This window comes from Dama dama, chromosome 5 (assembly GCF_033118175.1).
Source record: "Dama dama isolate Ldn47 chromosome 5, ASM3311817v1, whole genome shotgun sequence".
NCBI classification, from domain to species: Eukaryota; Metazoa; Chordata; class Mammalia; order Artiodactyla; family Cervidae; genus Dama; species Dama dama.
The window spans coordinates 64,804,927-64,830,014 of record NC_083685.1 but is presented as its reverse complement, the minus strand read 5'-3'; the positions used below and the strand labels follow the sequence as shown (position 1 = coordinate 64,830,014).

The 25,088-nt window shown below is 42.4% G+C and overlaps 1 protein-coding gene across 2 annotated transcripts in view; it reads left to right on the top strand.

Moving 5' to 3' along the window:
* TMEM154 (transmembrane protein 154) overlaps positions 1-18,148 on the top strand; it is a 50,958-nt gene extending 32,810 nt beyond the window's left edge. For both annotated transcript variants that reach the window (XM_061142508.1, XM_061142509.1), the window contains exons 4-7: positions 1,500-1,527; positions 2,667-2,752; positions 4,751-4,811; positions 15,571-18,148. In XM_061142508.1, the coding sequence (XP_060998491.1) occupies positions 1,500-1,527; positions 2,667-2,752; positions 4,751-4,811; positions 15,571-15,586 (191 nt within the window). In that variant the 3' untranslated portion in view covers positions 15,587-18,148. The remainder of the gene's footprint in view (positions 1-1,499; positions 1,528-2,666; positions 2,753-4,750; positions 4,812-15,570) is intronic.
* The last annotated feature ends 6,940 nt before the right edge of the window (positions 18,149-25,088 follow it).

Here is a 25,088-nt window from a genome sequence, read left to right as displayed (position 1 = left end):
GCCCCCCAGACAAAGGAGGCCTCTGATGGCTGAGAATCATGACCCTCTGAGTCTTCAGTGGATCTCTGTAAGGCAGTGTGCTTCTCGGTGGTTCTTCACATCATAGGAGGCGCGGTGGGGCTGTGCTGTCCACTCACTGGCCATTATTGCCTCGTTTCTCTGGGTGCATCTGTCCCCCTGCCAAGCAAAAGAGAGGTTGACCTGGGGCACTTGGCTCTAATTCTTGCCACATGTCCATCTGGAATCTGATCCGCATCCAAGCCATTTTGCAGACTGTCACCTGATGCATGTCAACTAAAGCAACCAAAAGCAAGTCTGTTGGAAGTTTCACTATTATGAGATGCTAAATCCAAAACATTGGGCACGAATTTAAATCCAGCGTTGGACGATCCAGATGAAGACTTGTTCGTTTACTCAATTCGTACGGGGTGTTTGTTGGGAACGGTGCAAGCTGGATGAGTGGGGATGTCGCAATGAACAAGGCAGACGTGATCCTGCCCTTTGGGGAGCTACGGTCTAGTGGGAGAGACAGACAATGAAGAGTTAACCAGAGAACCGGATTGACGGCAGATAGTGGCAGACACTGTGAAGAAGCAAAGAGAAGCTGAACTGGCAGAGATGGGCCCTGTCTCAGACAGAGGAGATGGGGAGGCCTTTCTGAGGAAAGCTGATATAACGGGGCAAAGGACTCTTGTGTCTGCCATACGGGAAGCCAGGCTCTGACAGTGGGAGTCTACAGCAAAGGAAGGGTTTATTACAGGTTGCCATGAAAGTGGGCAGGAGAGAAGTCTCAGATCCACTCCAACTTGGTGGTTGAGTTTGGGGTGTTTTTAAAGGAGAAGAACAAAGAGGCTGCAATTAATCATCAACTGTGACATTTCTTAATCATGATTTTGGGAGTCAGGGTATCTCTGGTTTACGATTCTCTGGCCAGGTGGGCCATGGCTGGGTGTCCGTGAGCTTCTCTTGTCCTGGAGAGACAACCTGAGTTTGTGCTTGATGACATCTACACAGCCATTTTAGTCATTGGACTCTGGTTGATTAATGTTCAGTTAGCCCAGGATTGAGGTCAGAGGGAACAAGAAAGGAAGAGAGATTAATCAACTGGCAGGGGTCCTTCTGTCTTAGGGGGTTGGTTTCATTGAGACCAGAAGGCTGTGAGGGGTACAGCCTTACAAAGAGCAGGGGTGAGAGGAGGGTCCCCAGGGGAGCCTGGGAGGGATGCCCCACGTCCTACTCCGTGACAAGGGACAGGGTCACAGAGTTCAGTTTGCTGTGTCACAAGGAGATCTAAAAGAAAGATTTCACATAGACGGGACCTCATTTCACAATGGCAATCTGCCCTTGATTGACGTAGACGTTAACTGTAGCCCCTTTCAAGACGTAATCTCTTGGAAGTCATTTCCCCTCTTTGTAGAGGAGATTTCAGCTGATGTGGAAATAAAATGTTCTTACACATACTGAACACTAACATGACTTTTATATTTACTGTCTTTTAGATGAACTGGGAAGTGAAAACGTGAAAGTGTAAGTCCCCCCAGCCCCCAACCCGTGTCCAGTTCAGCTTTGGGGTGGACCAGGATGTTGGTGGAGGGCGGGGTGGTGGTGAGCAGATCAAAGGGCCAGATTTTCAAGAGTTCTGGTTTTGACAGCCCTGGCAGGGCCCTTCTGCTTCCCTAACCCCAAGAGAATGTGCTGGAGTTCCCACACCTTACCACAGGCCAGGGGATCTGACGGGGGAGAAGGTCCTCTGTTCAGAAAAGAACCTTTTTCTGACCACTGTCAATTCCAAATGCATTGATGATTGAGTATTCTGACCCTGGGTGTATTTCAAGGACTTCAGTTCATTTATTCTGATTAAAAAATTTATCACTAGGGAAGAGATTTTAGTTGGTGTTAAAGGAGGGGAACCCTAGTAGAAACCCAGAGTTTTTATGGTGAGAAGATCCTGGTGGGGAGTGGGGCAGGAAAAGAAATAGAGGTGGCAGGAGGGGATGGGGAGAGCAGATTCCGCCTGGAGGGGTGGCCTGGGGCGCGGTCCTGCTTGTTTGGACCCTAGGCTGGCTTCCTTCGCAGGGTGGCAGCCAGTGGATCAGAGCAGGTGGGCCCCTCCCCGAATCCTACCTGCATTAACTGGGAACTCTTCCCTCCCCGGGGAGAGCTGAACCCCAGCCAGGGAGGGCCCTGGATTTCTGAGCACAAGGGCTCCATTTCTTCCAGGCAGGAAAGCCTGGAAATGGAAGGGCGAGGTGATCAAAGTGGCCCGTCAATCAGCCTCCTGACCTGGAGCGCTGATCAAAAATCCCCAAAGATAGGGAAGTGAAATTGAGCAAGGCTAAAATGCTAAATGTGGCAGCTCCCTGGAGGAGCCTCAGACTCATCTCAGTACCTTGTGGGGAGCCAACTCTCCTGTGCTTCCTCTCAGCCCATCATCAGTAATGGACGAAGGTTTAGTTTTGGTTTTGCTTTTTTTCCTGTTAGAGTTTGGTCCTCTTGAATAGAGCAAACTCCTAGATTACCCTGGAGCATAAGACATTGAATCAAGTTCACCTTCCTCATAGTCAACAGCCTAGGCTGTCCTCAAACAAAATTTAGCACATCACAAAACCTGTTGGTTTTGTCTTTTGTTCTGTTTTTCCAACAAGCTCTTGACTTTCTCTCTCTAGCCCTATTTTTGAGGAAGACACACCCTCTGTGATGGAAATAGAAATGGAAGAGCTTGATAAGTGGATGAACAGCATGAATCGAAATGGTATGTGGTGTGGAATAACCGAAGGTAGCTTTCTCTGTACTCTCTGCTAAGAGAAGGCTGCCCCCTCTTCATAACTATGCCATTGGATCCTGGGTGGGACCCTGGGAGCCCACCTACCTTTCTTCCAGAGCATGCAAGGAGTTAACTGGGGCCTGACCATCCTTAAATATATAGTTTAATTATTGCATAAGTTGTTGCCACTTATTTGTATTTTTGCACATTTTTTCAAATGAACTTTTTCAAGAAGAAAATGGACTCTTTTTTTTTCAAGTGAGGAAATCTCTTGAGACCAAACTCTCTGGAAAAAGTTAGCATCCAGCATTACCCAAAGTATTATAGAATTTAGAGATCTGTGATTTTAATGTGTGCATAGATGTAAAACTTTATCAAATATAGTTTACATAGAACTGTGCTAATAGGCACTAGCCATCTATGTCTATTTAACTTAAAATTTTAAAAACTAAATAAAAGTTTAAAACTTCATACCTTAGTCACTGCAGCCACCTGTGGCTAATGGCTATTATATCAGACTATGCAAATCTAGAACACTCCCTTCATTGTAGAAAGTGCTATTGGATTGTGCTAGCAGAGATAGTAATATGAATATCCCATTATAACTTAATTTCCAGTTGATATCTGACAGTAATTGTAGTATATCTTCCCTGCTGATGGTAGTTTAGTGCTAAATCATGTCTGACTCTTGCAACTCCATGGACTATAGCCCATCAGGCTCCTCTGTCCGTGGGATTTCCCAGGCAAGAATATTGGAGTCAGTAGCCATTTTCTTTGCCAGGAGATCTTCCAGACCCAGGGATCGAACCCTGGTCTCCTGCATTGCAGGCAGATTCTTTACCGACTGAGCCACCGAGGAAGCCCATACATTCCTTACTTTTCATTAAATCAATATTTGGACTTAAAAATGATGACAGCTGTTTTTTTTTTCTTCTATTTTTAATTTCTCTAAAAAATCAATAAATTATCTTAATGCTCATGTTAAGTTAATACAATCCACTATTTATATTATCAAACCACTTTTTTAAAAACATTTATCTAAAAAACAAAAACAAAAAACAACCCAGGGATCTATCAGATTCAACAGTCTACAGTGGAGTTCCTCAAAACCAGATACTTGTTATCAGAATTTTTGTACCAGAGGCTCATCAAGATGAACTTTCCAAAAGATGAAAACTACTTAACTAACATGGACAATTTGGGGGAAGAGTGGCTTGGTAAAGCATTTGAGCGTAGGGGTGAGTCATTGAGATAATCCTTAAAATAGTTTCCTTTTGTGGCTTTTAGTTTATAAAAGTAATGTACATACACAGCAGAATTTGGAAAATGCAAAAAAAAAAGGTAGAATGAAGAAAAGATTTCCACCACCCAGAGATAATCTCAATATTTTGGTGTATTTCCTTTTTTGTGGCTGAGATAATTGCAATACAAGTCATGGTCCTGTTACAATCACTAAAACCATTTCCATTTGACAACTAAAGAAGAGAGTTGTTTTGACGCATGGAAATAGATCCAGCAGATTTCCCTCCCTTGAAAATAGCAGACATGCAACGGGAGAAAATTCTGGCTTTAAGAAGGTCGGTTGTTCCCCGCTTTACCTGCTTCTTGCTCCCGACTGAAATCATTCTGCAGGCACAGCAGAAGCTCGGTGAAGCTGTTTTATTCCAGTGTCTACCCTGAACTGTGCAGATTCTAGTCTTTGGAGCCCCTGGGGGTTGTTCAGCGGCTGAACAACCAAGCAGTGATGAATTGTGCCCTTTGCCGCTGGGGCCAGAGACATGCTGAAGTCTTGCATCTGCACCATTAGTGCTTTTTCCATTTCAAGAGCCTTGCCATGATTAATCTTTTAACCTCTGAAATTCCCTGGTGAGGCTGTTTCTGCACAAGTAACAGATCAGAGAGATATGATGTTCAACGGCATAAGTCTTGTGGATAAAAAGTAGAATTTCAGTGACTAATAATGAGCCTGGTTTTTTTCTGTCCTAGCCGACTATGAATGTTTACCTACTTTAGAGGAAGAAAAGGAACCAAACCACAACAACCCAAGGTACTTCTTGTTTCTACCATGGATTCTATGTGAGTGGGGGAGCGGGGTTTGGAGGCCACAGTTGAGGACTTTCACTCACCTTCTCTGTGCCTATAAATTTTATGTGACCATTTTTATGGGTGTACATTGGTGTCTTGTGGAGAAATGGAAGTGTGAGTTATGGAAAATAGAAAAGTACAATATAAATATCTTAGTGATTCTTTGTCTTTAGAAATAAATTAGTACTTATGTTTTCTTGCCCTTCTAAAGAGACACTGTTGAGTAGGCTTCTGTTTTAGTTCTAAAAGTTTCTGGTTATAACAAACTGTAGGTTTGTTTATCTTGGATGAATAGATGTTTGGTCAGGAAAACAGATGGAGGTGACAGTCTCAACAGGATGACTGAACAAGAGTGAGTAAAAATGAACATATAACAAACAAAAGAAAAGAAAACCCCACTTAGGTTGGATTGTTCTTGGTGTTAGTGGCTCAGTCAGGTCCAGCTCTTTGTGACCCCACGGACTATAGTCCCCCAGGCCCCTCTCTCCTTGGGACTCTCCGGGTAAGAATACTGGAGTGAGTTGCTATTCCCTCCTTCAAGGGATCCTCCCAGCCCAGGGATCAAACCCATGTCTCCCACATTGCAGGTGGATTCTTTACCATCTGAGACACCAGGAGAGAGAAATTAAATGAGAATTTAAAAACTCCAATACTTTGGCCACCTGTTGCAAAGAACTGACTCACTGGAAAAGACCCTGATGCTGGGAAAGATTGAAGGCGGGAGGAGAAGGGGATGACAGAGGATGAGATGGTTGGATGACATCACCGACTCAATGGACACGAGTCTAAGTAAACTCCGGGTATTGGTGATGGACAGGGAAGCCTGGCGTGCTGCAGTCCATGGGGTCACAAAGAGTCAAACAATACTGAGAGACTGAACTGACCTGAACTGAAAAAAAAAAAAAAAACCATATTCTGTTCTACCACTAGGTGGCTCTGCTCGATAGAAAATTTTAGTGCACCAGGGCAGGCGTGTTCTTCAGCCCTGCACAATTTTGTTAAATTATATTCTCTTTTGTGAGGATAGAAATGACCATGTTTGGGTGTTTTTGATCAGAGAATTCTCAGTCAGGACTTGGGACGTGCTGGTAGGAAGTAGGATTGATGATTCAGCAAGTCAGGGACTCCCTCTGTAGAGCAGGGCTGTGGTTCGGTGGGGCGGGGGCGCTGGATTGTCGATGGGGTGACTCTCAGATGACCAGTGAGCAGGGAACTGAACTGAGCCCGTAACTGAGATGTCACACTTCCATAAGAATACATTTTCAAAGCAGCATAAATACCCACCCCCTCTCCCTCCAGGTTAACCAGAGGGCCTACACTAGTCACCTTAATTGTGTCCAGAGTGTAGTCATTTTTCATAAGCAGTTCCTGAAGCCAGCTTGTAGCAGGGAAAGACTGGTTACTAGACAGTGACTGAGGCAGTCAGATGTTTGTCTGACTTGTTCTGCTTCTTCCGCTAAACCTTGCCTGGGAAGTCAGGCCACCACAGTCCTACTGGGTCAAACCTCCGCTCTGATGCAGAATCTACATCTTATTGTAGATGTCAGTCATTGTTACCTCTGTAGGTGCTTGCATATTAAAACTCATCACTGGTTCAGGAAAGAGTCTATCCTATTTAAATGAGTTATCAGACATTAACAAGCAGATAAAAGAAAATATGCTAACGAGATTATCACAAAGCACATTACCAAGAAATATTTTCCTTGCATTTTTACCTAAAATGAACATCTATGTGTGTCCAGCATGGGGCTCAGATCACCTCTAAACGCCTATAAGTATCTTATTATTGAATCTCTGATGGGCACCCTCTAAAGATGTGAAATGTCATTGGTTTTTATATACCTGCCTCTTGTTCTTTGAAATTATTGGCAACATAGGAGAGGTTTAATGTTAGAAATTATATGATGGTAAAAACTTTTTAGAAGTCACACTTCTTTGAAATATTGAGAGGCTGGTCTCTGCAATAAGTTCTACCACATTTCACCTGTAAGGCAAAAGGCCTTAACCTATTTGGAGAGCTGGTTTATACTCAATTATTGTTTTTAAAGGGAATGTCTACATTCCTCTGTTGGTCCAGAGCTTTCTGTTTTAATTCACAAGACAGCTCTCAGGCCATCACTTCATTCTTTCTTGATGAAACCAGGCCCAGAGTTATAGAACTGAAAGTGGCAAGTCCCCAGTCTTTGGAGTTGGAGACACTGTCTGATTACTCCAAAGGGTATCTTGATATTGCAAAGCAAATTTAGTTTTTATTTACTAAAACTCTTAAGAGTACAAAGCACTTAGAATAAATCTTGGTACAAAATTAGCTCTTAGTTAATATTATTTTTAATTATTATTAAAAAGTTAGCACTGATGTACATAAACTCACTGCCTTCTGGGTTAATGCACCTGTGTCCCAAGGCCGAGGCTCATCCACTACATGAAGCATTATTTTTGCCCCTGGTCTCCCTGGGGACTTCTTTTTGGAGCTTGCCAATCCTGAGAAATCATGAATTTGTTTAATTCCCTAGGAATGATCTGGAGACTTTAAGTTCCCCGTCCACTATCAGCATAGGTTCCATTCATGTTGACGATTTCAGAATAGCCATTTTAGAAGTTTGGAGGGTCTGAAAGGGTACGTAGTGTGGATTATCTCACAGTTTGTATAATCTTTCTTTTCCATCATGATTTTATTTACATCTCTTTTTTTAAATTGCCTTCATTACATTGATAATTGAGGAAACATTTATTTGGAATATCTAATCCAGGACAGAAAGAAGGTCCTTTTTTCTCTGATAGCTTGTGAATCTTTAGAGATATAGGTGGCAACTGCATTGGTCTTTGGGCTTAGAATCAGATGGCTGGTTTTAAGACCTGATTTGGATGCTCATCTGTTCTTTGTGCTAAGACAAGTCACCTGAACTTTGTAAGGTTCGATCTTCTTATCTTGAAAAATGGATATAATGCCACCTGTCCTCCTAGTTTCACAGAATCTTAAGAGAGAAAAAAACATTTTGGAAGTTTCAAAGCACCATGCAAATGAAACGATTTCTTTTATGCTCTGGCAATAGTTCTCTCCATCCCTTCCAGTCAGCTTTTTTTTTTTTTTAATCTTCTATTTTGAGCAAATTTAGGTTCACAGCAAAATCGAACAGAAGTTCAGAGGAATCCCGTACACCCCGGTCCCCAGATACACAGCCTTCCCCACTGTGACATCCCCCGCCAGAGTGGGACCTTTCTTACAGTTAGCCTCTTCTGACACACCAGTACCTCAAGTCCCAGTGGCTTCTTTCTTTACCATCTCAGCAACATACAGGTGATTCTACTGCTTCAGATACCCAACTAACACAATCACCTATATACCACTGCTTTTGCATTTGCTTCCTGACATCCTAGGCTTGACAGAAGGATCCGTACCACTCTACTCTGTGTGGTACCGTACAATAACGTGCACAGAAGCACAGCCTCCTGTAGAGGTTGCACATATTTGACAGTATGCACCAGATATGTGAACTAATTATGTGATTAGACACTCGAATGTGTGCTCACATCTTTGAAAGTTTGCATCTTGAAGCTTTGTATGTAGGGGATTTGCTGTACATAGAAGTCACTGGAGATTGAAGTTACAGATGGAAAGAGTGATGGAAAGCACACTTTTCCATCCTGCTTAGATTAGCAGGAGGATGAGCAACTAAGACTTCTGGAGTCCATTTACTTGATGCTAGGGAGACACCCTGACACAGAGCCTCTGTTATCCATGAAGTCCACTGTGCTCCTGGGAGAGAGGATTTGCTCTGGTCACCAGCCTACACTTCATGCTCTGTGTTGTGCATTAAAGACTTCAACCCTTCAACCTTCTCTGTTTGGGTCCGTAATCTGAGGTCTTCCAGAACTTTCCCCATTATTGCCTTGTCCTCACTGAGTGGACATTTTCTTTGAGCTGTGGAATCTAAAATTTAGCACAGGATTTTGGTAAGGGCCAGAGATGTACAAAGTACAATGGGAATTTTGCAGTATGGCTTTCATGTTTTCAAAAAAATCAATGGGTAAAGACAGCAAGGGAATTATGGGGGAAGGAGGATTCTAGATCCTTATTTCCCACCTTAGCATGTTCTCCTATAGTTCATACTTGTTATGTGCCAGGCCATGTCTGAGGAACTGGGAACAGCATCAGTGGAACAGAGTCCAAGGGGTGGGCAGGGCTGAGCAGAGGTCTGCGCTGGAGTTGAAGAGAATTTCATCCCTGACATTGTTCAACCTTGTCAGTGCATGGTAAAAACACAAACAGATCCACTGAGTTGGTTTTATTATTGTTTAAACTCTCTGTAAAGAATTCACTCCCTTATTGTCTACCCCCACCCTTACCATACCTTTTCAGATACCTCTGGATAGTGGCAAAAGCAAGATAAAATTCCTTTCATCCTGGTGCTTTTAGTCTGGGCAGCCTCTTCCTTCTTCCCGAGGCCTTTGTAACCAGACAATTTCCTAAAAGCTTGGTGTTTCTGTCTCTGTAAGCTTAAGTGAATAATCTCAGAGAAGGAATTGCAAATATTAGCCAAGTGCCTATCTTCTTTCCCTTTATGCCTGTTGGCCACAGTGATGATTTTATGTTGAATAACAGCATTGAGAAAGATTAGGGGGAAATTAGATTTGGTTTCATTGAAGCAGATTTATAATTTTGAAAGTACAATAATAACAAAATAATGAGACATTTATTCTAGATGTCGGATGCCTAGGTACTACTGCCTAGGAAATTAACCAAGTCAGAGAAGGTAGGTAACAATATTCTGGTTTTGAAATAATTCTGTTATTCATTTTATGATTCATGTCTGAGCTCAATAATGTAAAAATGTATCACTTCAGTATTTTTCAGGAAAAGCCAGGTTAGCTTAATAGAGAATTTTTAAAATTTTTCCTGTTTCTTCCCTTCTCTTTGTTTTTCTTTCTTTTTTGAGAAAGTACAATCATGGCTGTAGTTTTTCATGATATATTTATTGATTGCCTAATATTTGCCTGGCAGAGTCCACATCATGTCAAGACAACCAGCTAAAGATGAATTAAGCCATCTGAGTAAACCTGGAACTCAGAGAGGTTAAGTAATTTGTCCAAGTTTACACAGCAAGTTTATGATGAAGCACTATCTAGAGAAAAATTTCTTTGAAAATTGCATTTTCATTTTCTTTGATTAATTAGTAAAACAAAAGAGATATTCCAAAAATGAAAAGACAAATTAGAGGGTTTTTTTTTTAAAAGATCCTTTAGCAGCAAGAAAGCCAGCCACCATGAGACTGATCTATGAAAGTCTTTGGTGGCCAACGAGTCCATCATGCAGTGTGGTCATTGACAAGAGTGAACCATGAATTGCCAGAAAGCAGCAGTTTTGTGTGAACTCTTTTGGGCTCTCCACTGCAGTAAATCTCTGTGGCCACTTCCAATTACTTTATGGGTTTCTTCCCTCTTTTTCTCTCTAGTCCCAAAAGTCATTTAAAAATCAACAAGTATTAAACACTAAGTATATTAAGCGCCAACTGATTTCCCTCAAATCCAAGCTCAGTATCATGAGGGGTACAAAGTAGCAGTTTATAATCCTGCAGCATGCCAACCTCCAGTGAGATGGCTGACCTGCGGGTATGTGTGCGTCACATACGTGTGTGTGCGGGGTGAGAGGAGATGTGCTAAATCCAATCAACCACAGCCTTGCTTGAACAGTGGCCCAGATTGTGTCTACACTGTGGGCATGATCTATGTGTCTTGGACCAGTTCTAGGTCTGGCTCTGATGTCAGCCAGATGCGTGTCTCTATAATTCCACCCGGGCCAGGCCTCTTACGGGAAGGAGAAGGGATGTGCTACTGATGAAAAGGAAGAGAGCATGAGCTAACTGTTACATGATTTCGTGCTAAATTGAACTCTGCACTCCCTCAAAGCCAAGTGAGAGAGCATCATAACTAGAGAAAGGTTTAGCATAGGTTTATTGCATCTTGGAAGACAGAACATTGGCTGCTGTCAGAAAGAGGGACTGTTACAAGATAAACTGGTCAGAAGGGCAGAGATGGCTTAACAGATCCTGACTGCAACGAAGGGACAGTTAGGAAACAAGGTGTCAGAATTGCGCTTCCTCATTTGACTGGTGGCGTTCCATTAAATACTTTCTTAAAAATCACCAGATGATGCTTTTTAATCAGTTCAATTGGTTTTTAGAGTTTGGAGGCCTGTTACTATACAGCTTTGGGAAAAGCTGTCCCACATTCTTAAAATACCTATCTAACACTCCGAGAAAAATCACTCACTCATGCCACTGTCACAGATAAGTGACTAAAACCGTACGAATTACCATCAAGGCAAGCAATAGAGGTTTGAAGCAGGATCACTGGTTTTGTTTGTTGCAATTCCGTGGCAGTCTGCCAAGATATTTTTAACAGGGAACTCTAGGATTTGCCAGAACTGAAAACGCCTGGGCTGATTCGATCATTTCACAGAGATGATAAATAGCCACAAAGACAGCAGGGAACACATTTAAAGGAATGAGCAGGAGAGAGAATAATGCCTCCAGGCTCGGGTGTGGGTGGGGGCCAGGTCTGGGTTGCTGAGGCGCTAACAGGCCTGATGGCCCTCACACCACCTGCAGCCATCCCGTGTGAGAGCTGTGACCCTAGGAATGACCTGATGCCCTGCAGCTGAAGCAACTTGTATCCCCACTGGGACTGTCTCTGGTGTGGCGAGGCTGGGACACTGTCACAATGCCCAGATCCATAAGCACGTGAGCACCACATGTAAATATCATGCATGGAGTCTTGTGCTCTCTGATGCTTTAAATGAAAGTGTTCTTGTTGGTAGACAGTCTCACATGCTAAGCCTTCATGATCCTTGTAGCATGTTCTGAAGAAACCACGGTGAAGTACATTCTCTTCAGAAATTGCAAGTTTGGGGGCTTCCTTGGTGGCTCAGTGGTAAAGAACCTTCTTGTCAATGCAGGAGACACAGGTTCGAATCCTGGTCTGGGAAGACCCCACATGCCGCAAAGCAACTCAATGAGTGTGCCACAGCTGATTTACTGAGCCTCTGCTCTGGAGCTTGTGAGCCATAATGACTAACCCTGAGCGCCGCATGTGGAAACCCTCATGCCCTACAGCCCATGCTCTGCAACAAGAGGAGCCACTGCAGCGAGAAGCCCATGCCCTGCAGCTGGGGAGGAGCCCCTGCTCGCCACCATTAGAGAAAACAGCAATGAAGGCCCGCAAAACCCAAAATAAAAAAATAAATAAGATAAATTTTTTTTTTTAAAAGAAATTGAGTTTGTTTTGGAAGATAGTTTCTTAAAGCCTTTGGATATGTGAAACAACGTTCAAGGTCAGGTTTGATGGATGAACGTTCACTAGTGTAGAATCTTCACCATCAGAGCACAGGTTCCTGTGTCTGGAGGTCAGGCCCTTGGTATTGAGCTTTACTTACTTTTCCTCATTGATTTTTTTTCCAGTACCCCACTAAGGTACATGGTATTATTAGGTATGTTTTGCAGACAAGATGAGAACAGAACATTTGAGCTGAGGAATGTTTGCTTGCCCAAGGTCACACAGCCAAGGAAGTGGCTGAGCCCTGATTCAAGCTCTGGTCACCTGACCCCGTGCACAAAAAGCCCCCGTGAGCACGTGCCAGCATTGGCTCAACCAGGAAAGAGGCCCACGAAGAGGAATCCCCAGGCAAAAGCTTAATCAAGAGATGTATGGGGTACTAGAAAAAGAAAGTGTTCAGATTTTTATGGAGGAACATAAAAGATTTAAACAAATAGAGACATACTGTGTCTGAATGAAAGACTCAACATTTAAAATATCTACATTTAGATTCAACTTAGTGTCTTAAAGAGCCCAATGGGCATTTCATCTGGAAGGATACTTGGGCACAAATAGCCAGGGTAATTCTAAAAGAAGAAAAAAGAACAATCCTGTATAGGTGGGTGGATTTGCAGGGAAAATGTCCAATAATTAAAACTGTGTACACTCAGAGCTAAATAAGAAGTTGTAGTGGAATAGAGTATTCAAAACAGCTTCAAGTATATGTAAACATTTAATATACTCTAAAAGTAACAAATCATAGCAAGTGGAGTATTCAATAACTAATCTTAAGACAACTGACTAACATTTGGAGGGAAAATTTAGAACTCACACTTTAGATTAAAATAGACTCCAGATAAGTTTAAATGTGAAAAAGAAAGGAAAAATTCAGAAAAATTATAGATAAATATTATTATAATTGTTAAGCAAGGACTGGCTGAAAAGTCAGAAACTGTATCAGAAAAGAATAGACTTAACTACATTAAAAACTCAAATTTTCTGTACTTCAAAAAACACAAATAAATGTGTCAAAATTCCAAGAAGAGAATTTAACATACTTAAAATTTCCTGGCTCTTTGAATGACATTACTTTAAGATAAACAGATATGCTCAATGCTCTTTATTTCTGTAGCCAGTCTTTTTAAAAATCATAAAGATTACTTTTTGAAAAATTTCTGAAAAGCACAATAAATAAAAGTAGGAGGAAAATGACAAACTAGGGGAAAGCATGTGTGTGTGATGAAGAAAAATGACTGCTGTTGCTAATACATAAATCAATAAGAAGGCAATTGTCCCATATGAACAAAGAATGATAATAAGCAATTTGGCAGAAGAAGAAGTTAAAATTACCAACAGAGCCTTGAAAAAATCTTTAGTCTTCCTAGTAACACAAAAAGTAACACAAGAGGACATTAAGGTAAATATTATATTATTTTCACCTATTAAGTTTACAAAAACTGAAAATAATAATATTAGAGAGAATGTTGGGGAAAGGATATTTCCCTAAAGGAAAGTGTCAGGAGAAGGTAAATTTTTAGGGAAGGGGGGGTCACAATGGACTGGCTAAGCTTTAAAACTGCATACATTTTAACCTAGTAATTCCTCTTAGATGTTTATGCAAAGCTAACAACTGGAAGCATGCAAAGATGTAGCAATTTTTATAATAAATGAAAACTAAAAATTGGAAATAGCTTAAATGTTTAACAATAAGGATATGCCTAATTTTTTTTTAATCTAGTGAGACAATGGTGTGCTCTGTAGTCACTAAAAGATGTGGCATATTTATTAGCCAGGAAAGAGGTCTGTAGATGAATGAGAGTGAAAAAAGCAGATTATATTTCAATATGCATAATATGATTCCATTTTTGTACAAGAATATATATATCATTATCACAGAAAAAAATTTTGAAAAGTAAACACCAAAATGTTAACTGCAGTGAGATTGTTAGTATTTTTATATTGCTTATTTGTATTTTCTATTTTCAACAATGAATATGGATTGGTTTTATAGTAATATATTAGTTATAATAATATAATTAATTTCAAAAATCACTTTTCTTGTAACTGCTGGACACAGATCAGCCTTGTGGACAAAAGAGGGATTGTGCCTCTGGCTGTACAGCCCTGTGTTTGGGTCTGCTTAGAGTAGCTGGGATGTCAAGATAAGGCCACAAAAGAAAAACATGCAATTCAGAGACTTATGCTCTGTAGAGATGAACTCCTGGATCTTAGAAATATTATCTTGCTCCCACCCAGTTTCCAAGAAATGAAGTCTCCTTGCCTAGTTTAAGAGGTGTGCAGCGTGACTTGTGAAATGGGTTGTTAGGTCTGCTCTTCAGATAAAGAATGTCTTCATTTTCAATCAGGTTTCCATGAAATAAGTTTTGCTATAGAAGTTGCTACAGAAGTTGTCCTTTTCTTCACGTCCGCCTTGCCCCTTCTTTCCCGTCAATCAGACGACCTGGTCACAAGCTTCCTCTCTGCCTTCACTACACAGACCCAGACACAAGTAGACACGTCTCCCCTTCCCTTTCTTGGTTAGATCTGTGTACCTATCCATCTATCTGTCTATCATCTATCAAGTTGCTCCACTGACCTTTTGGAAATACCTGGTGAGCACTGAACATGTGAGCACTGAAGTAGGAGTCTGGAGAGCACAATCTATCGCAGCCTCCCACGCCTCTGAGCAAAGGTGACACTGGACCCTGATAATCATCATTCAGACACAGGTCACTTTAAGTAGAGACATGCTACAAAGAAAAGAAGGGAGTGAGGAGATCGAATGGTCTGCTCTCCAGGAGACTTGGGTAGGAGCGTGGTCTCACAGGGAAAGAGCCACAGAGCCAGACGTGTGGCCAAGGTAGCCACGTTAGAAACACGGGCAGAAATGAGCCTGCCGGTTCGCTATGTGCAGATACCACGTCCATAGCTTGTGTCTCCTCATGCCCCAGGACGCCTGGTGATTGAATTCTAAATGGCGCCGAGAAGGTCCCTCCAGATCTTCTGTGGATGTGCACAAAACGGGCTTTTGAAACCATGCCAGGACCACAAGCTCTGGGAGAAAATAACACATGGAAATTTTTTTTTCTAAAGGAAGAAAAAGGCAGTTTGGCATCTATTCATAGAAATGGGATTAGATTTAATTAAAGGGGGAACCCCAGCTCCATCTGGTTCTCTCTGTGTCAGCCCTGGGGAGGGATATTACTGCAAGAGCTAGGGATTATGTCTTGGCTTTTCTAGATTTCCTCCTCAGGGTTCAGATGAAAAATCCAAACTGACCTTTGTTTGGGAAATTGTAATCTGGACACTGTTGGCTCCCTGACTGTTTATACTCTCCTGATCACCTCCATAGCTGAGTGACCAGCTCTTGGGAACCTCTTGGAAACATACTGTTGTTCTGTTTTTTACAGTGACAATGAATCCTGAAACTGAATGTGCTAAAGCTTTCCAAGAGAAGCAGCCCCGGAGGAAGCCCGCGGGGCCTGCCAACAGAGGATGAAGAGGATCCGAATTTAATTAACTTCAAATCAATGTAAACACAAGAACCTTTTGCTGTCGCTTCCAACGCCCACTCTTCCGACGCCCAACGCATCACCTTTACTTGGAAGAATGCTTGATTGAGAAGTGCTGGGAAAAGCCTGGATGCCACCCATCGCTGAGGGTGGAGGAGCTGCGAGGTGCGGTCAGGGCTCATCACGGGGTGCTCCCTCCGCTCAGCCGACCTCTGAGTGACTGGACCCCCACTCTGACCGTGCTGAGTCCCTGTTACCTTTCTGCTTCATTCCTTCGAGTACAAAACTGGAAACTGTCTTATCTCTGGTTTCCTTCTGGGTCACCTTGGGTCACCTTACAACCTAAATAGCTGGATAATTTCTCCTGATTAGTCAAGTCCTCTGATAGGTCAGTTATGTTCAGCAGGAACTTTGCTCAAGGTGAGTTATGTCATGGAAAAGACAGCAAACAAAGCAAGTGTTTCAATGTGCACGCCATCCCAGGGGGGTGGTAAGCTTGTTCCTACCTGCTGTGAGACGCAGGGTGAGATACACAGTCAAAGGGAGGCTATTTGGTGACATGTGGACTAAGTTGGCCAGGTGACAGAGAAATGGGAATTTTCCATGAAAGATCAACTGTTTTCCTTCTCAGCTAAAATCAGCTCCTTATTTCCACTTCCCCATGGCTCTTTCTTGTCCTCGCCACACCTCCCTTGCGTGTGATGTGTGGGTAGATGGGAGCAGCTGGTCCTCTTCTGTCACCTTCTGTGTCCCGGAGATCTTTAAGGTCAGCTGGAACAAACAGAACAGCATCGGGCTCCCTCTGTGCGGGTGGCGGGGCCTCTCCCCGCACTCAGGACCTCTCCTGCCCCCTGGCACAGGTCTGATGTGCTCAACACCACTCCCCAGGAGGCCAGCACCTGTCCGTCAGAGATGACATTCTACGTGGTATTTGTTGACATCCTCCTGCTAGAAGTGATGGCACAAAATCAGAAGGGCCTATTTATCACTCCCACTCACGTAAAATCAATCTCCATTTAATCCTTAATTTTCCAATTCTGACCTTTAAAGCAGTCTAGCAAATTAGGACTCCTCAGCTCTTCCACAGCACCCAATATTTTATTCCAGGAAAGAAAGAAAGAATGAAAACTGTCTTTTACTCCCCACCCATAAACTGAGGCAGGGGTGGGATGGGGTGGTTGAGGTTCACCAAACATTTGCTGCTGAATTTGGGGTCTTGTGTTTGAAAGGCTGCCTTAATGCATGAGACAAACTGCCCTCCCCCTTTTCCAAATCCCTTACCTTCTGAACTCTGCCCACAATTTTAAAGGCAGAACTCCAGGCTAAGGAGATCTTTCTGTTCCACTGAAAAATAGAACTATCCGGCTGTGTTTAACCACTGCTCTTACGCCATCCTGGGACTGTGCAGAGCTTTGGCAAAAAAACAGTCTTCATGGTACAGAACCACAACAGATCTGTCTGTTGTATTCTTTTTAGCACATCCTAATATGGCATTTTTGTTTTGCATATTTTCTGAAGTCTTTTTCTGATGTGCACCATTTGTTAAAGTCTTTATTGAATTTGTTACAACATTGCTTCTGTTTTATGCTTTTGGTTGGGGGGCGTGGTTGGCCAAGAGGCATGTGAAATCAGTTCCCAACCAGGGCCCAAACCTGCAGCCCCTGCATTGAAAGGTGAAGTCTTAACCACTGGATTGCCAGGGAAGTCCCCTGTTTTGCATATTCGTATTCAACTTGTGGACCACAGTGACTCTCAGATATTTATGCCAAAATTTTACCAAATCGTCATTTCTGCCTCTTTCATTTCTGTGTTTCTCATCAACATTTTGACTCTCTGAAGAGTCTTTTCTCTCCTAGCTAGCTGTGTAAGATTTTTGCTGAATGCTTAGGTGGCAGACATCACCCAACTCTGTCAAATAATGACATTAGCAGTTCAGAGAAGGACAGGGGTTCTTGGAATCTCACTTGATGAAGCAATATCTCATAATATGGTAAAAATATTCTTATTCAGTATGTGAAATTACTTCAAATTCCAAAAGAAGCCAACTTCAGCAATATGTCATTGAATTTATATCTGAAAAAAGTACTAACCCCTCTAATTGCACAATGTGCAAAGCACTTTTAAAAACAGTTTATTCTGGCAAGATATATGACGTTAGTATGGGTCAGAACCGCCAAGGATTGCTTCTAGTGCTCTGTATATTTTATTTACTATCCAGTCAAAAGGCATCATAGGTTATGGTCCTTCTGAGAACTGTTTTTTAACCCAAACTAAATTTTTATGTTTTAGATTATTGTTACTAAAAATCTTAATAATTTGCCCTAATTAGGCCAATCAGAGCATAATGTGGCTTTAGAATATTTTCAAGATGTTTACATGTTATTGCAGTTTTGAACATCTTAAGCAAGCTAGGTTAACAACATTGCCTCGTTGAACTCCTCAGGAAACTTGTGGTAATAAACGTATGAAAACCTCAGTCTGAACTCAGTGATGTGACTCCTTTCTCTGGGAAGCACACAGCGCACGTCAGTCTTGACATCCAAGAGGCGACGGGCCCCTCTCATCATCCTCACAGCTCTGACAATGTAGAGGGGCACTTTAAAAATACATCTGTCTAGTTGTTTGTTTTGGTTGTTTAAACTCTCAGTTTTCACCATCTCTGGAAGAAGTCCCTTATGCTGAGTCAACACAGAGTGTACACATTAGTTTCAACTCTATCAGAATTGTACAAATTCTGAATATAGTAGAGTGAGAAGATGTAGCTTCACGCTGGGAGGATGGCTGCAATTCTCACTGTGAGGAAAACTGACATTTTCTGCTGAAGTACATTTACACATGCTGCTTTTTCACACTCAGGATGAAATCTGGGTTTTCCATTTAGATCTACAATAAGCAATCCAGAGTAGCTTCATAGCCTGTATTTCTTCTATCTTTCGATAACCAGAAGATCATGGTATATTAATGTGGCATAGAAGTAATCAAATTGGTTGTTAATAATTACATAACCCCACCAACCAATTGCCTGAATTATTTATTTTTTTGAACAGCTCTTTGACACTGTCTTGTCTGACACCCTAATTTTACTTTCCTCTTAGTCCTTTTGGGGGTGGTTATTTTGGGGGTGTTATATTAGATATCTGGTAGGAGGTTTCTAGTTTGTTTTGGTTTTTGCCCTTTTCTAAATAATATATCATGTTCACGAGATGGCAATCCATACAAGTATATAAAATAAACCTTTTTAATCAACTCAATAGATGCTCTAAGCCCTTTTTGAAATTATATTTTAAGAAGTTAAATTCTTAAGGCAAAGTGTTAACGGTCACATGAAGGCTTTAATCTCATTGCTCTACAAGATTAGAAATATATGTTGAACTATTTATGACAAGCAAAGGTGGATGGGGTCCCTTGCCAGTTGGACTCCAGGTGGAGAAGCCTCACTTAATCGTCCTCCTTCGTTCCCATCACATTATTATCACTGGCCTCTGGTGTCTGCATGCTGAGTTGCTTCAGTCGTGTCCAACTCTCTGTGACCCCATGGACTATAGCCCACCAGGCTCCTCTGTCTATGGGATTCTCCAGGCAGAAATACTGGAGAGGGTTGCCATTTCCTACTCCAGAGGATCTTCCTGACCCAGGGATCGAACCCATGTCTCCTGTGTTTCCTGCCTTGCAGGTGGATTCTTTACCCACTGAGCCACCTGGGAAGCCAAGTTATAGGTAAATAACTGGACTTTTTTTTTTTTTACAAAAAGCCTATTCACATTTTTTATTTCTTTGGTCTGTGTGGACTCAGTTAATAGTCTCTAGATACTGCAAACAGTAAGCACCATCTTTTCCAGTGTAAAGACCAGTAGAAATTTATCTCTATTCCTCTGACTTAGATGAAATCCCTGAAATTACAAATAACTAAGGAACATGGGAAAACGGCATGTTTAATAAATGTCAGTTTTCAGAAAGAACAGGAATTGTAGTGATTCAACAATTTTAAACAAGTTTAAAAACAATTGTTTAAAAACAATCTGATAGACTTAGCAATAATTACAGAGAAGGAAATGGCAACCCACTCCAGTGTTCTTGCCTGGAGAATCCCAGGGATGGGGGAGCCTAGTGGGCTGCAGTCTATGAGATCACACAGAGTCAGACACGACTGATGTGACTTAGCAGCAGCAATAATTAATATATGTATATCCTGCTTTTAAAATTAAAAATGAGATTAATGTTAAAAAAATTCTGTTGGATGCTCTCACAAGCAGTGTAAAGTATTTTCTCAAGAGGTCAGTAAGATCATCATATATCATATTTATCACTTGGCATTTGTCCCAGCAATAAGTAAATTCTACCTTGTAAGCCTCATATAAGAAATGGACCCATTACTACTGAACAGAACTGATTTGCAAAGCTATCAAAGTTTTACAACTGATTGAGGGTTTCAGGCTTTTTCTCCCACTTTGCATGCTGAGAATGATATTTTATAATATTTTTTCTTTATGGCTTTACAAACATCAGGTATACATGGTTAAATATGTATGTATAGATTATTCTACCCTCAGCTGCATAGTTTTTGATAAAAATAAGTACATACATGTGATAATCCAAATTGCTCATTTAGCAGTGATATACTGAAAAGTATTCCTAAATTTAATTGAAAAGCACAAGATAGAAGGAAAGAATATTTTCTACATTAATTTCTATATAATTAATGTATACCAATATTTAGAATAAACATTTATTTACCATGAAATATTTACTAAAATGTTGATGACTAAGTGTAAAGAGGTGAATTATGCCTCTTTCTAAAGGAAAATCCTTTTAACTTCCATGACTATTAAAAAGGATTCTTACCTTCATAATCATATTCTTTTGCTCCATATACCTCTTAAAATAAAGGAAGCCATATCAATTCAAAAAGTTCTTACAGAGTTGAACCCGTTTTACCTGAAATTGTCTAGACTAAAAATTAATTGGATTCTCTGAGTATCTAAAAGGTATTAGCACACATTTTTGTCCTTTTCTTTCTGACAAAATATTTTTAAATTGAATGAAAGTTTAACTATCCATGGGAATGTAATTTTTAAGAGTATTTTTTAGTAAAAATGGAGAAATTCTAGAGATGAAACTGTCTGTTTTTTCTGATTGCTCACTTTTCTTCATCCCTTTAATTCTAATTGTGACAGAGTGGGGCTGACTGGCAGGTTCATAATATGTAGATAGCATGAAGACTTCCTTGAATGAGGGTGCATTCTTGCAGGTCACAAAAAGTAGTCAGTACATTGACAAATGCTGAGCAAAGGTTGCTCCTCATGGTCTCACCCAGAGTAAAACATGGTCAGTTATGGCATTGATCAGCCTCTGAAGTCGGCTGGCGTGTGAATTTCCAACCTGCTTTAACCAGAATGACTGAGCAGCTAAAGTGGTGGGACAGATCAGCCTGGAAATGACTTGGCCCCAAAGAGCACACAGTTTCACAGCGTTAGAGAAAGGATGCTAAGGGAGAACATACCAGCTAGCCTCTGTATTCCTTCATGTGTGAAGGAAAAATAATAGATCTTGTCAAAAACAATTTTATGCATCTCTAGAATTAGAGGCTGGACTTAATTCCTCCCTGATACACAGGTGCCTCAGCTCTGGGATTCTCTTCTTTGCCCTCTGGGCAGGGGATTTCATGGAGAAAACAAATACGAGTTTTATTAACGAAAGAGTAAATAATTTATTTAAGGTGATGATACAAGTGCAAAACATGGATTGTTTCTTCTCCAGCCAGCACTGAATGTCGGTGAAGCCAGCTTAGCTGTTTATTTTGAACCTCCATGAATCTCTTCAGAAATGTCCCCATCTTGTTCCAAGTGGTGACGGGTGACTTCCCACCGGGTGTGAGTGTACCCACCCCTGCTCCATCCCAGATGGCCCGCCATCCTTCGTCTGTGCTTATACCGCCCAGCTTCCACCTCAGGGGGCTGGATAGGTATCCCTGAGGAAGCAGCCGCACAGACTTATGTCAAGATGCCTGCTCTGAGTGGGGCTGAAGTGAGCAATGAGAACTCAGTGGGCTGGGGGTGGCGGCGGGGGAAACGTGAGGAAAAATTCTTAGGGAGTTCTCTGGTTAAACGGGAGAAACCAAGATTAGTGGTGAGGATCAAAAGGGCAAGAGAGAAAACCAAAATCAAAACAACCCAGACAAAGAAAGGGCCGGAGAGGAGCCACAGTCTGGGACACGGATTGGCGGCCGCCGTCAGCAGCGGACAGGGAGGCGCGGGGTGAGGTGAAGGGTCCGGGTGACCCCAGGGCGGGCCCGCGCTGCGCACAGCGGCCTCTGCTGGCCCCGGCGCGCGGGAGCGGGGGCCGGCCTGGCCTGACGCGGGGGCCCACCCTCCCGCCGGCGCCGTCCCTTCGTCAGAACCGTCCTTCAGTCTTGCTAAGTCGGGAACTCCGGGTCCAGGGCGACAACGTCCTCAGCAGATCCTGGGCGAGGGCTCGTGTTCTCGCCACCCAGGGCGCATCCCCTGACTTCCGTCAGAGCTGACGGGGAGCTGAGGGAGGCGGCAGGTCACCTGCGTCTCTGGCCAGATCGAGAGTGGGGGCGTGAGGTGTGGACAGGGTCAGGCCCAGAAATAAATAAAGAAGCTTCTCCCGGAAAGAAAGAAATATACTTCTCCTAGTTTCCTTAAATGCTGGTGTGTTTGTTTAAGTGAGACTCTTGGTTCCAGTTAGAAGATGTCCCACTCAGACCAGGAGGCTTACGGATTCCTGATCCAAACTGGGGAAGGCAGGACAGACAGGTGTTGGTGGGATGAGGCACACCCGCAGGGGGACTCCAGCACAACCAGGCTTCTGCTTTCCTATCTTTCCTTCATTCTGAGACCCACTTTCTCCACAGCTAGTGGCTCCAGGGCTCATCCTTCCATTTTTACCATCAGAGTAGAAGGGAGTCTCTTTCCTTGCATCTGATTACTCCAGAGGGAATTAGACTGGGCCCTTGGGGTTTTATGTCTAACCCTGTGAAAATGGGGGTTGGAACTGACTGGGGCGGACAGGTTTTCTCTTGACGTGGCTTGGAGGGCGTGCATGTGTGTACATGTACTGTTGCTTAGTTGAACGAGTAGATGGGTAGGGGGGTGGTTGACTGGTGAATTGGTTGGTTGGGGAAAGAGGATGTAGGGGAGGCCGTTTCCAAGGGGAGCCCGAGTTCTGTGACCAGACTGGGGCATTCCGCCCCGCCAAGGACGCGGTTATTCACCACTGGCTGTGTTCCTCTTTCCTGACCCACTTACCAGGCAGAGTGAGAGCTCCAGAACCATACAAGTTCTCAGGATGGGATTCACTGATGCTTTTCACATTCTTTGGGCATTTAAAATATTTTCTAACTATTTTGCAGCAAATATCCATTACCTTTGTAATATAAGGTTTTGTTTTGTTTTTTAAAGAACAGAATGGGTAAGTTTTTAGTAATCAAGGCAGAAATATTAAGAACCAAAATATAGAAAATTTCTAATTTTAGGTTGATGTTCTTGCAGTATGTCTTTTGAAACTTAGTTGCAAAGCTGACAATGTATTTAGGTGTACTGACCAGGACTATTTCTTTTCTAGGTAGGAGAAAGGATACTGAAAAACAAGCAAACATAAAAAGTAAGAGACCCTCAAAGCTTTGCTCTATAAGGCAGAATAAATAGATTTTTCTACATCTTATGTAGGTAGTTTATTTTAACCCCTTTCTCTTCGGAGACTATGAGAGAAGCAAGAAAACTTCTGGATATCTGTATATACCTTGTGGATGAAGTCACTGTTTAGGACAAGATCAGTGGGGGTTAAAGCAGTTGTCAGGACTCTTATAAACTAAATGAGAATAAGACAGAACAGAAAATATCTTCTCTTCCCATAATGCATAATATCTAATTACTCAGGTTCTTTTCATTTTCTTGCCCTAAGGATCATTTAACATTAAAGAAGATTTTGAATAAAGAGCAAAAATATTCTCCATTTCAAATTCTCTTTCTCATGTATTTTTGTCACTGTCAAAGTTTCCACAATGAATACACACAACTTTGACAAAGGAAAAAGCTATTGCAAATAAAGTGCAGTTAAAATCTGCTTTCTAAGAAAGAAGTGAGAAGAGGGCTGGGGGTGGACCTCGGTGGGGTGTCCATGGGGTGACTCCCTAGAGACGGCCAGCAGGAGTGAGTTTTCCTTAAAAGGGCAGGTACACTTACCAGCTCCTGTTGGAGAGTTTAGAAGGGTCAGTGAGAGAGGAAGCCAGTCAGAAATTTTGGATAGAGATAATACTGGAAGTCTTCCCTGAAGATGCCACTGGGATTCATTCATTCAGCAAACATGTGTTGAGTGTCTATTATGAAAGGGGAGGTAGAGCAGCAAGATAAAGCCCAGAGCCCTTGGAGCCAGCTGCCTGGGTTGAAATGCTGGCTCTGTGCCTCTGGGCAGGTCACTTAACATCCCTGTGCTCTTGTTGCTTCATGAGATTTTGGGAAGACTGCACTAGATGATCCACATGAATGCTCTGAACAGTGAATGCCTGCTGCTGAGTGTTCAGAATTGTATATTGCTGGCTGGCACACTTATGGTCTCTGTCCTTAAGGAGGAGGCTGAAACAACACAAACTGGAAGTCTATGAAGCAAGATGAAAGACTTGCCAGGTTCATTTTGTCAGGTCACAGAATTGCTGGGAGGCTCCCCAGCTGAATGGCTTATGGGGAATTGTGCTGCCCAGGGCTCCTGCCCCAGGCACCCTTTTGTAGGTCACTGGGTCACAGAAGGCATTTCTCATGAAGGGAGTTTCATTCTAAGTCAGCATGACAGGGTGATGATGAAGACTTTTACTGAGCATTTCCTCTGTAACAGGTACTTTTCTAAGTGTTCGTGGGAGTTAACTCCCTCACCTGCCCAGGCGGGTATATTATTACCCCCATTTTACAGATGCAGAAACTAAGGCACAGAAGGAGGAGATAACTTGCTCATGGTCACACAGGTGGTGTATGGTAGAGCTGGGATTTGAACCCAGGTCATCTATCTCCAAAATTAGCCTGAAGGTCACCATGGTCACCCTGGAGATGTACCATTTTTATTGACTTCATAGAAATTTTACATAGTGTGACTCTGGAAGCTGTTTGCACACTTACTTGAGTTTCATTCATCTGTTCCTTCAGTTGACGTTCACTGAGCTCCTTGCTCTAAGTGGGGCACGGTGTAACCTATTAGGTGCAGAAAGGAAGCCAGAATCCTCCCATCAAGCTGTTTCGGGAGATAAGACTTGTGTCCAAAGGCAGAAAGTGACGCGTTTCTGGTGAGAAGTGGCAGATCAGGGCTCAGGGACACAGGAGCAAAGATGATTTGGGGATGGCGGAACAGGCAACACCTCAGCTCACTCAGAGCAGAGTCTTGAAGGACAAAAAGTTTTGCCAGATGGT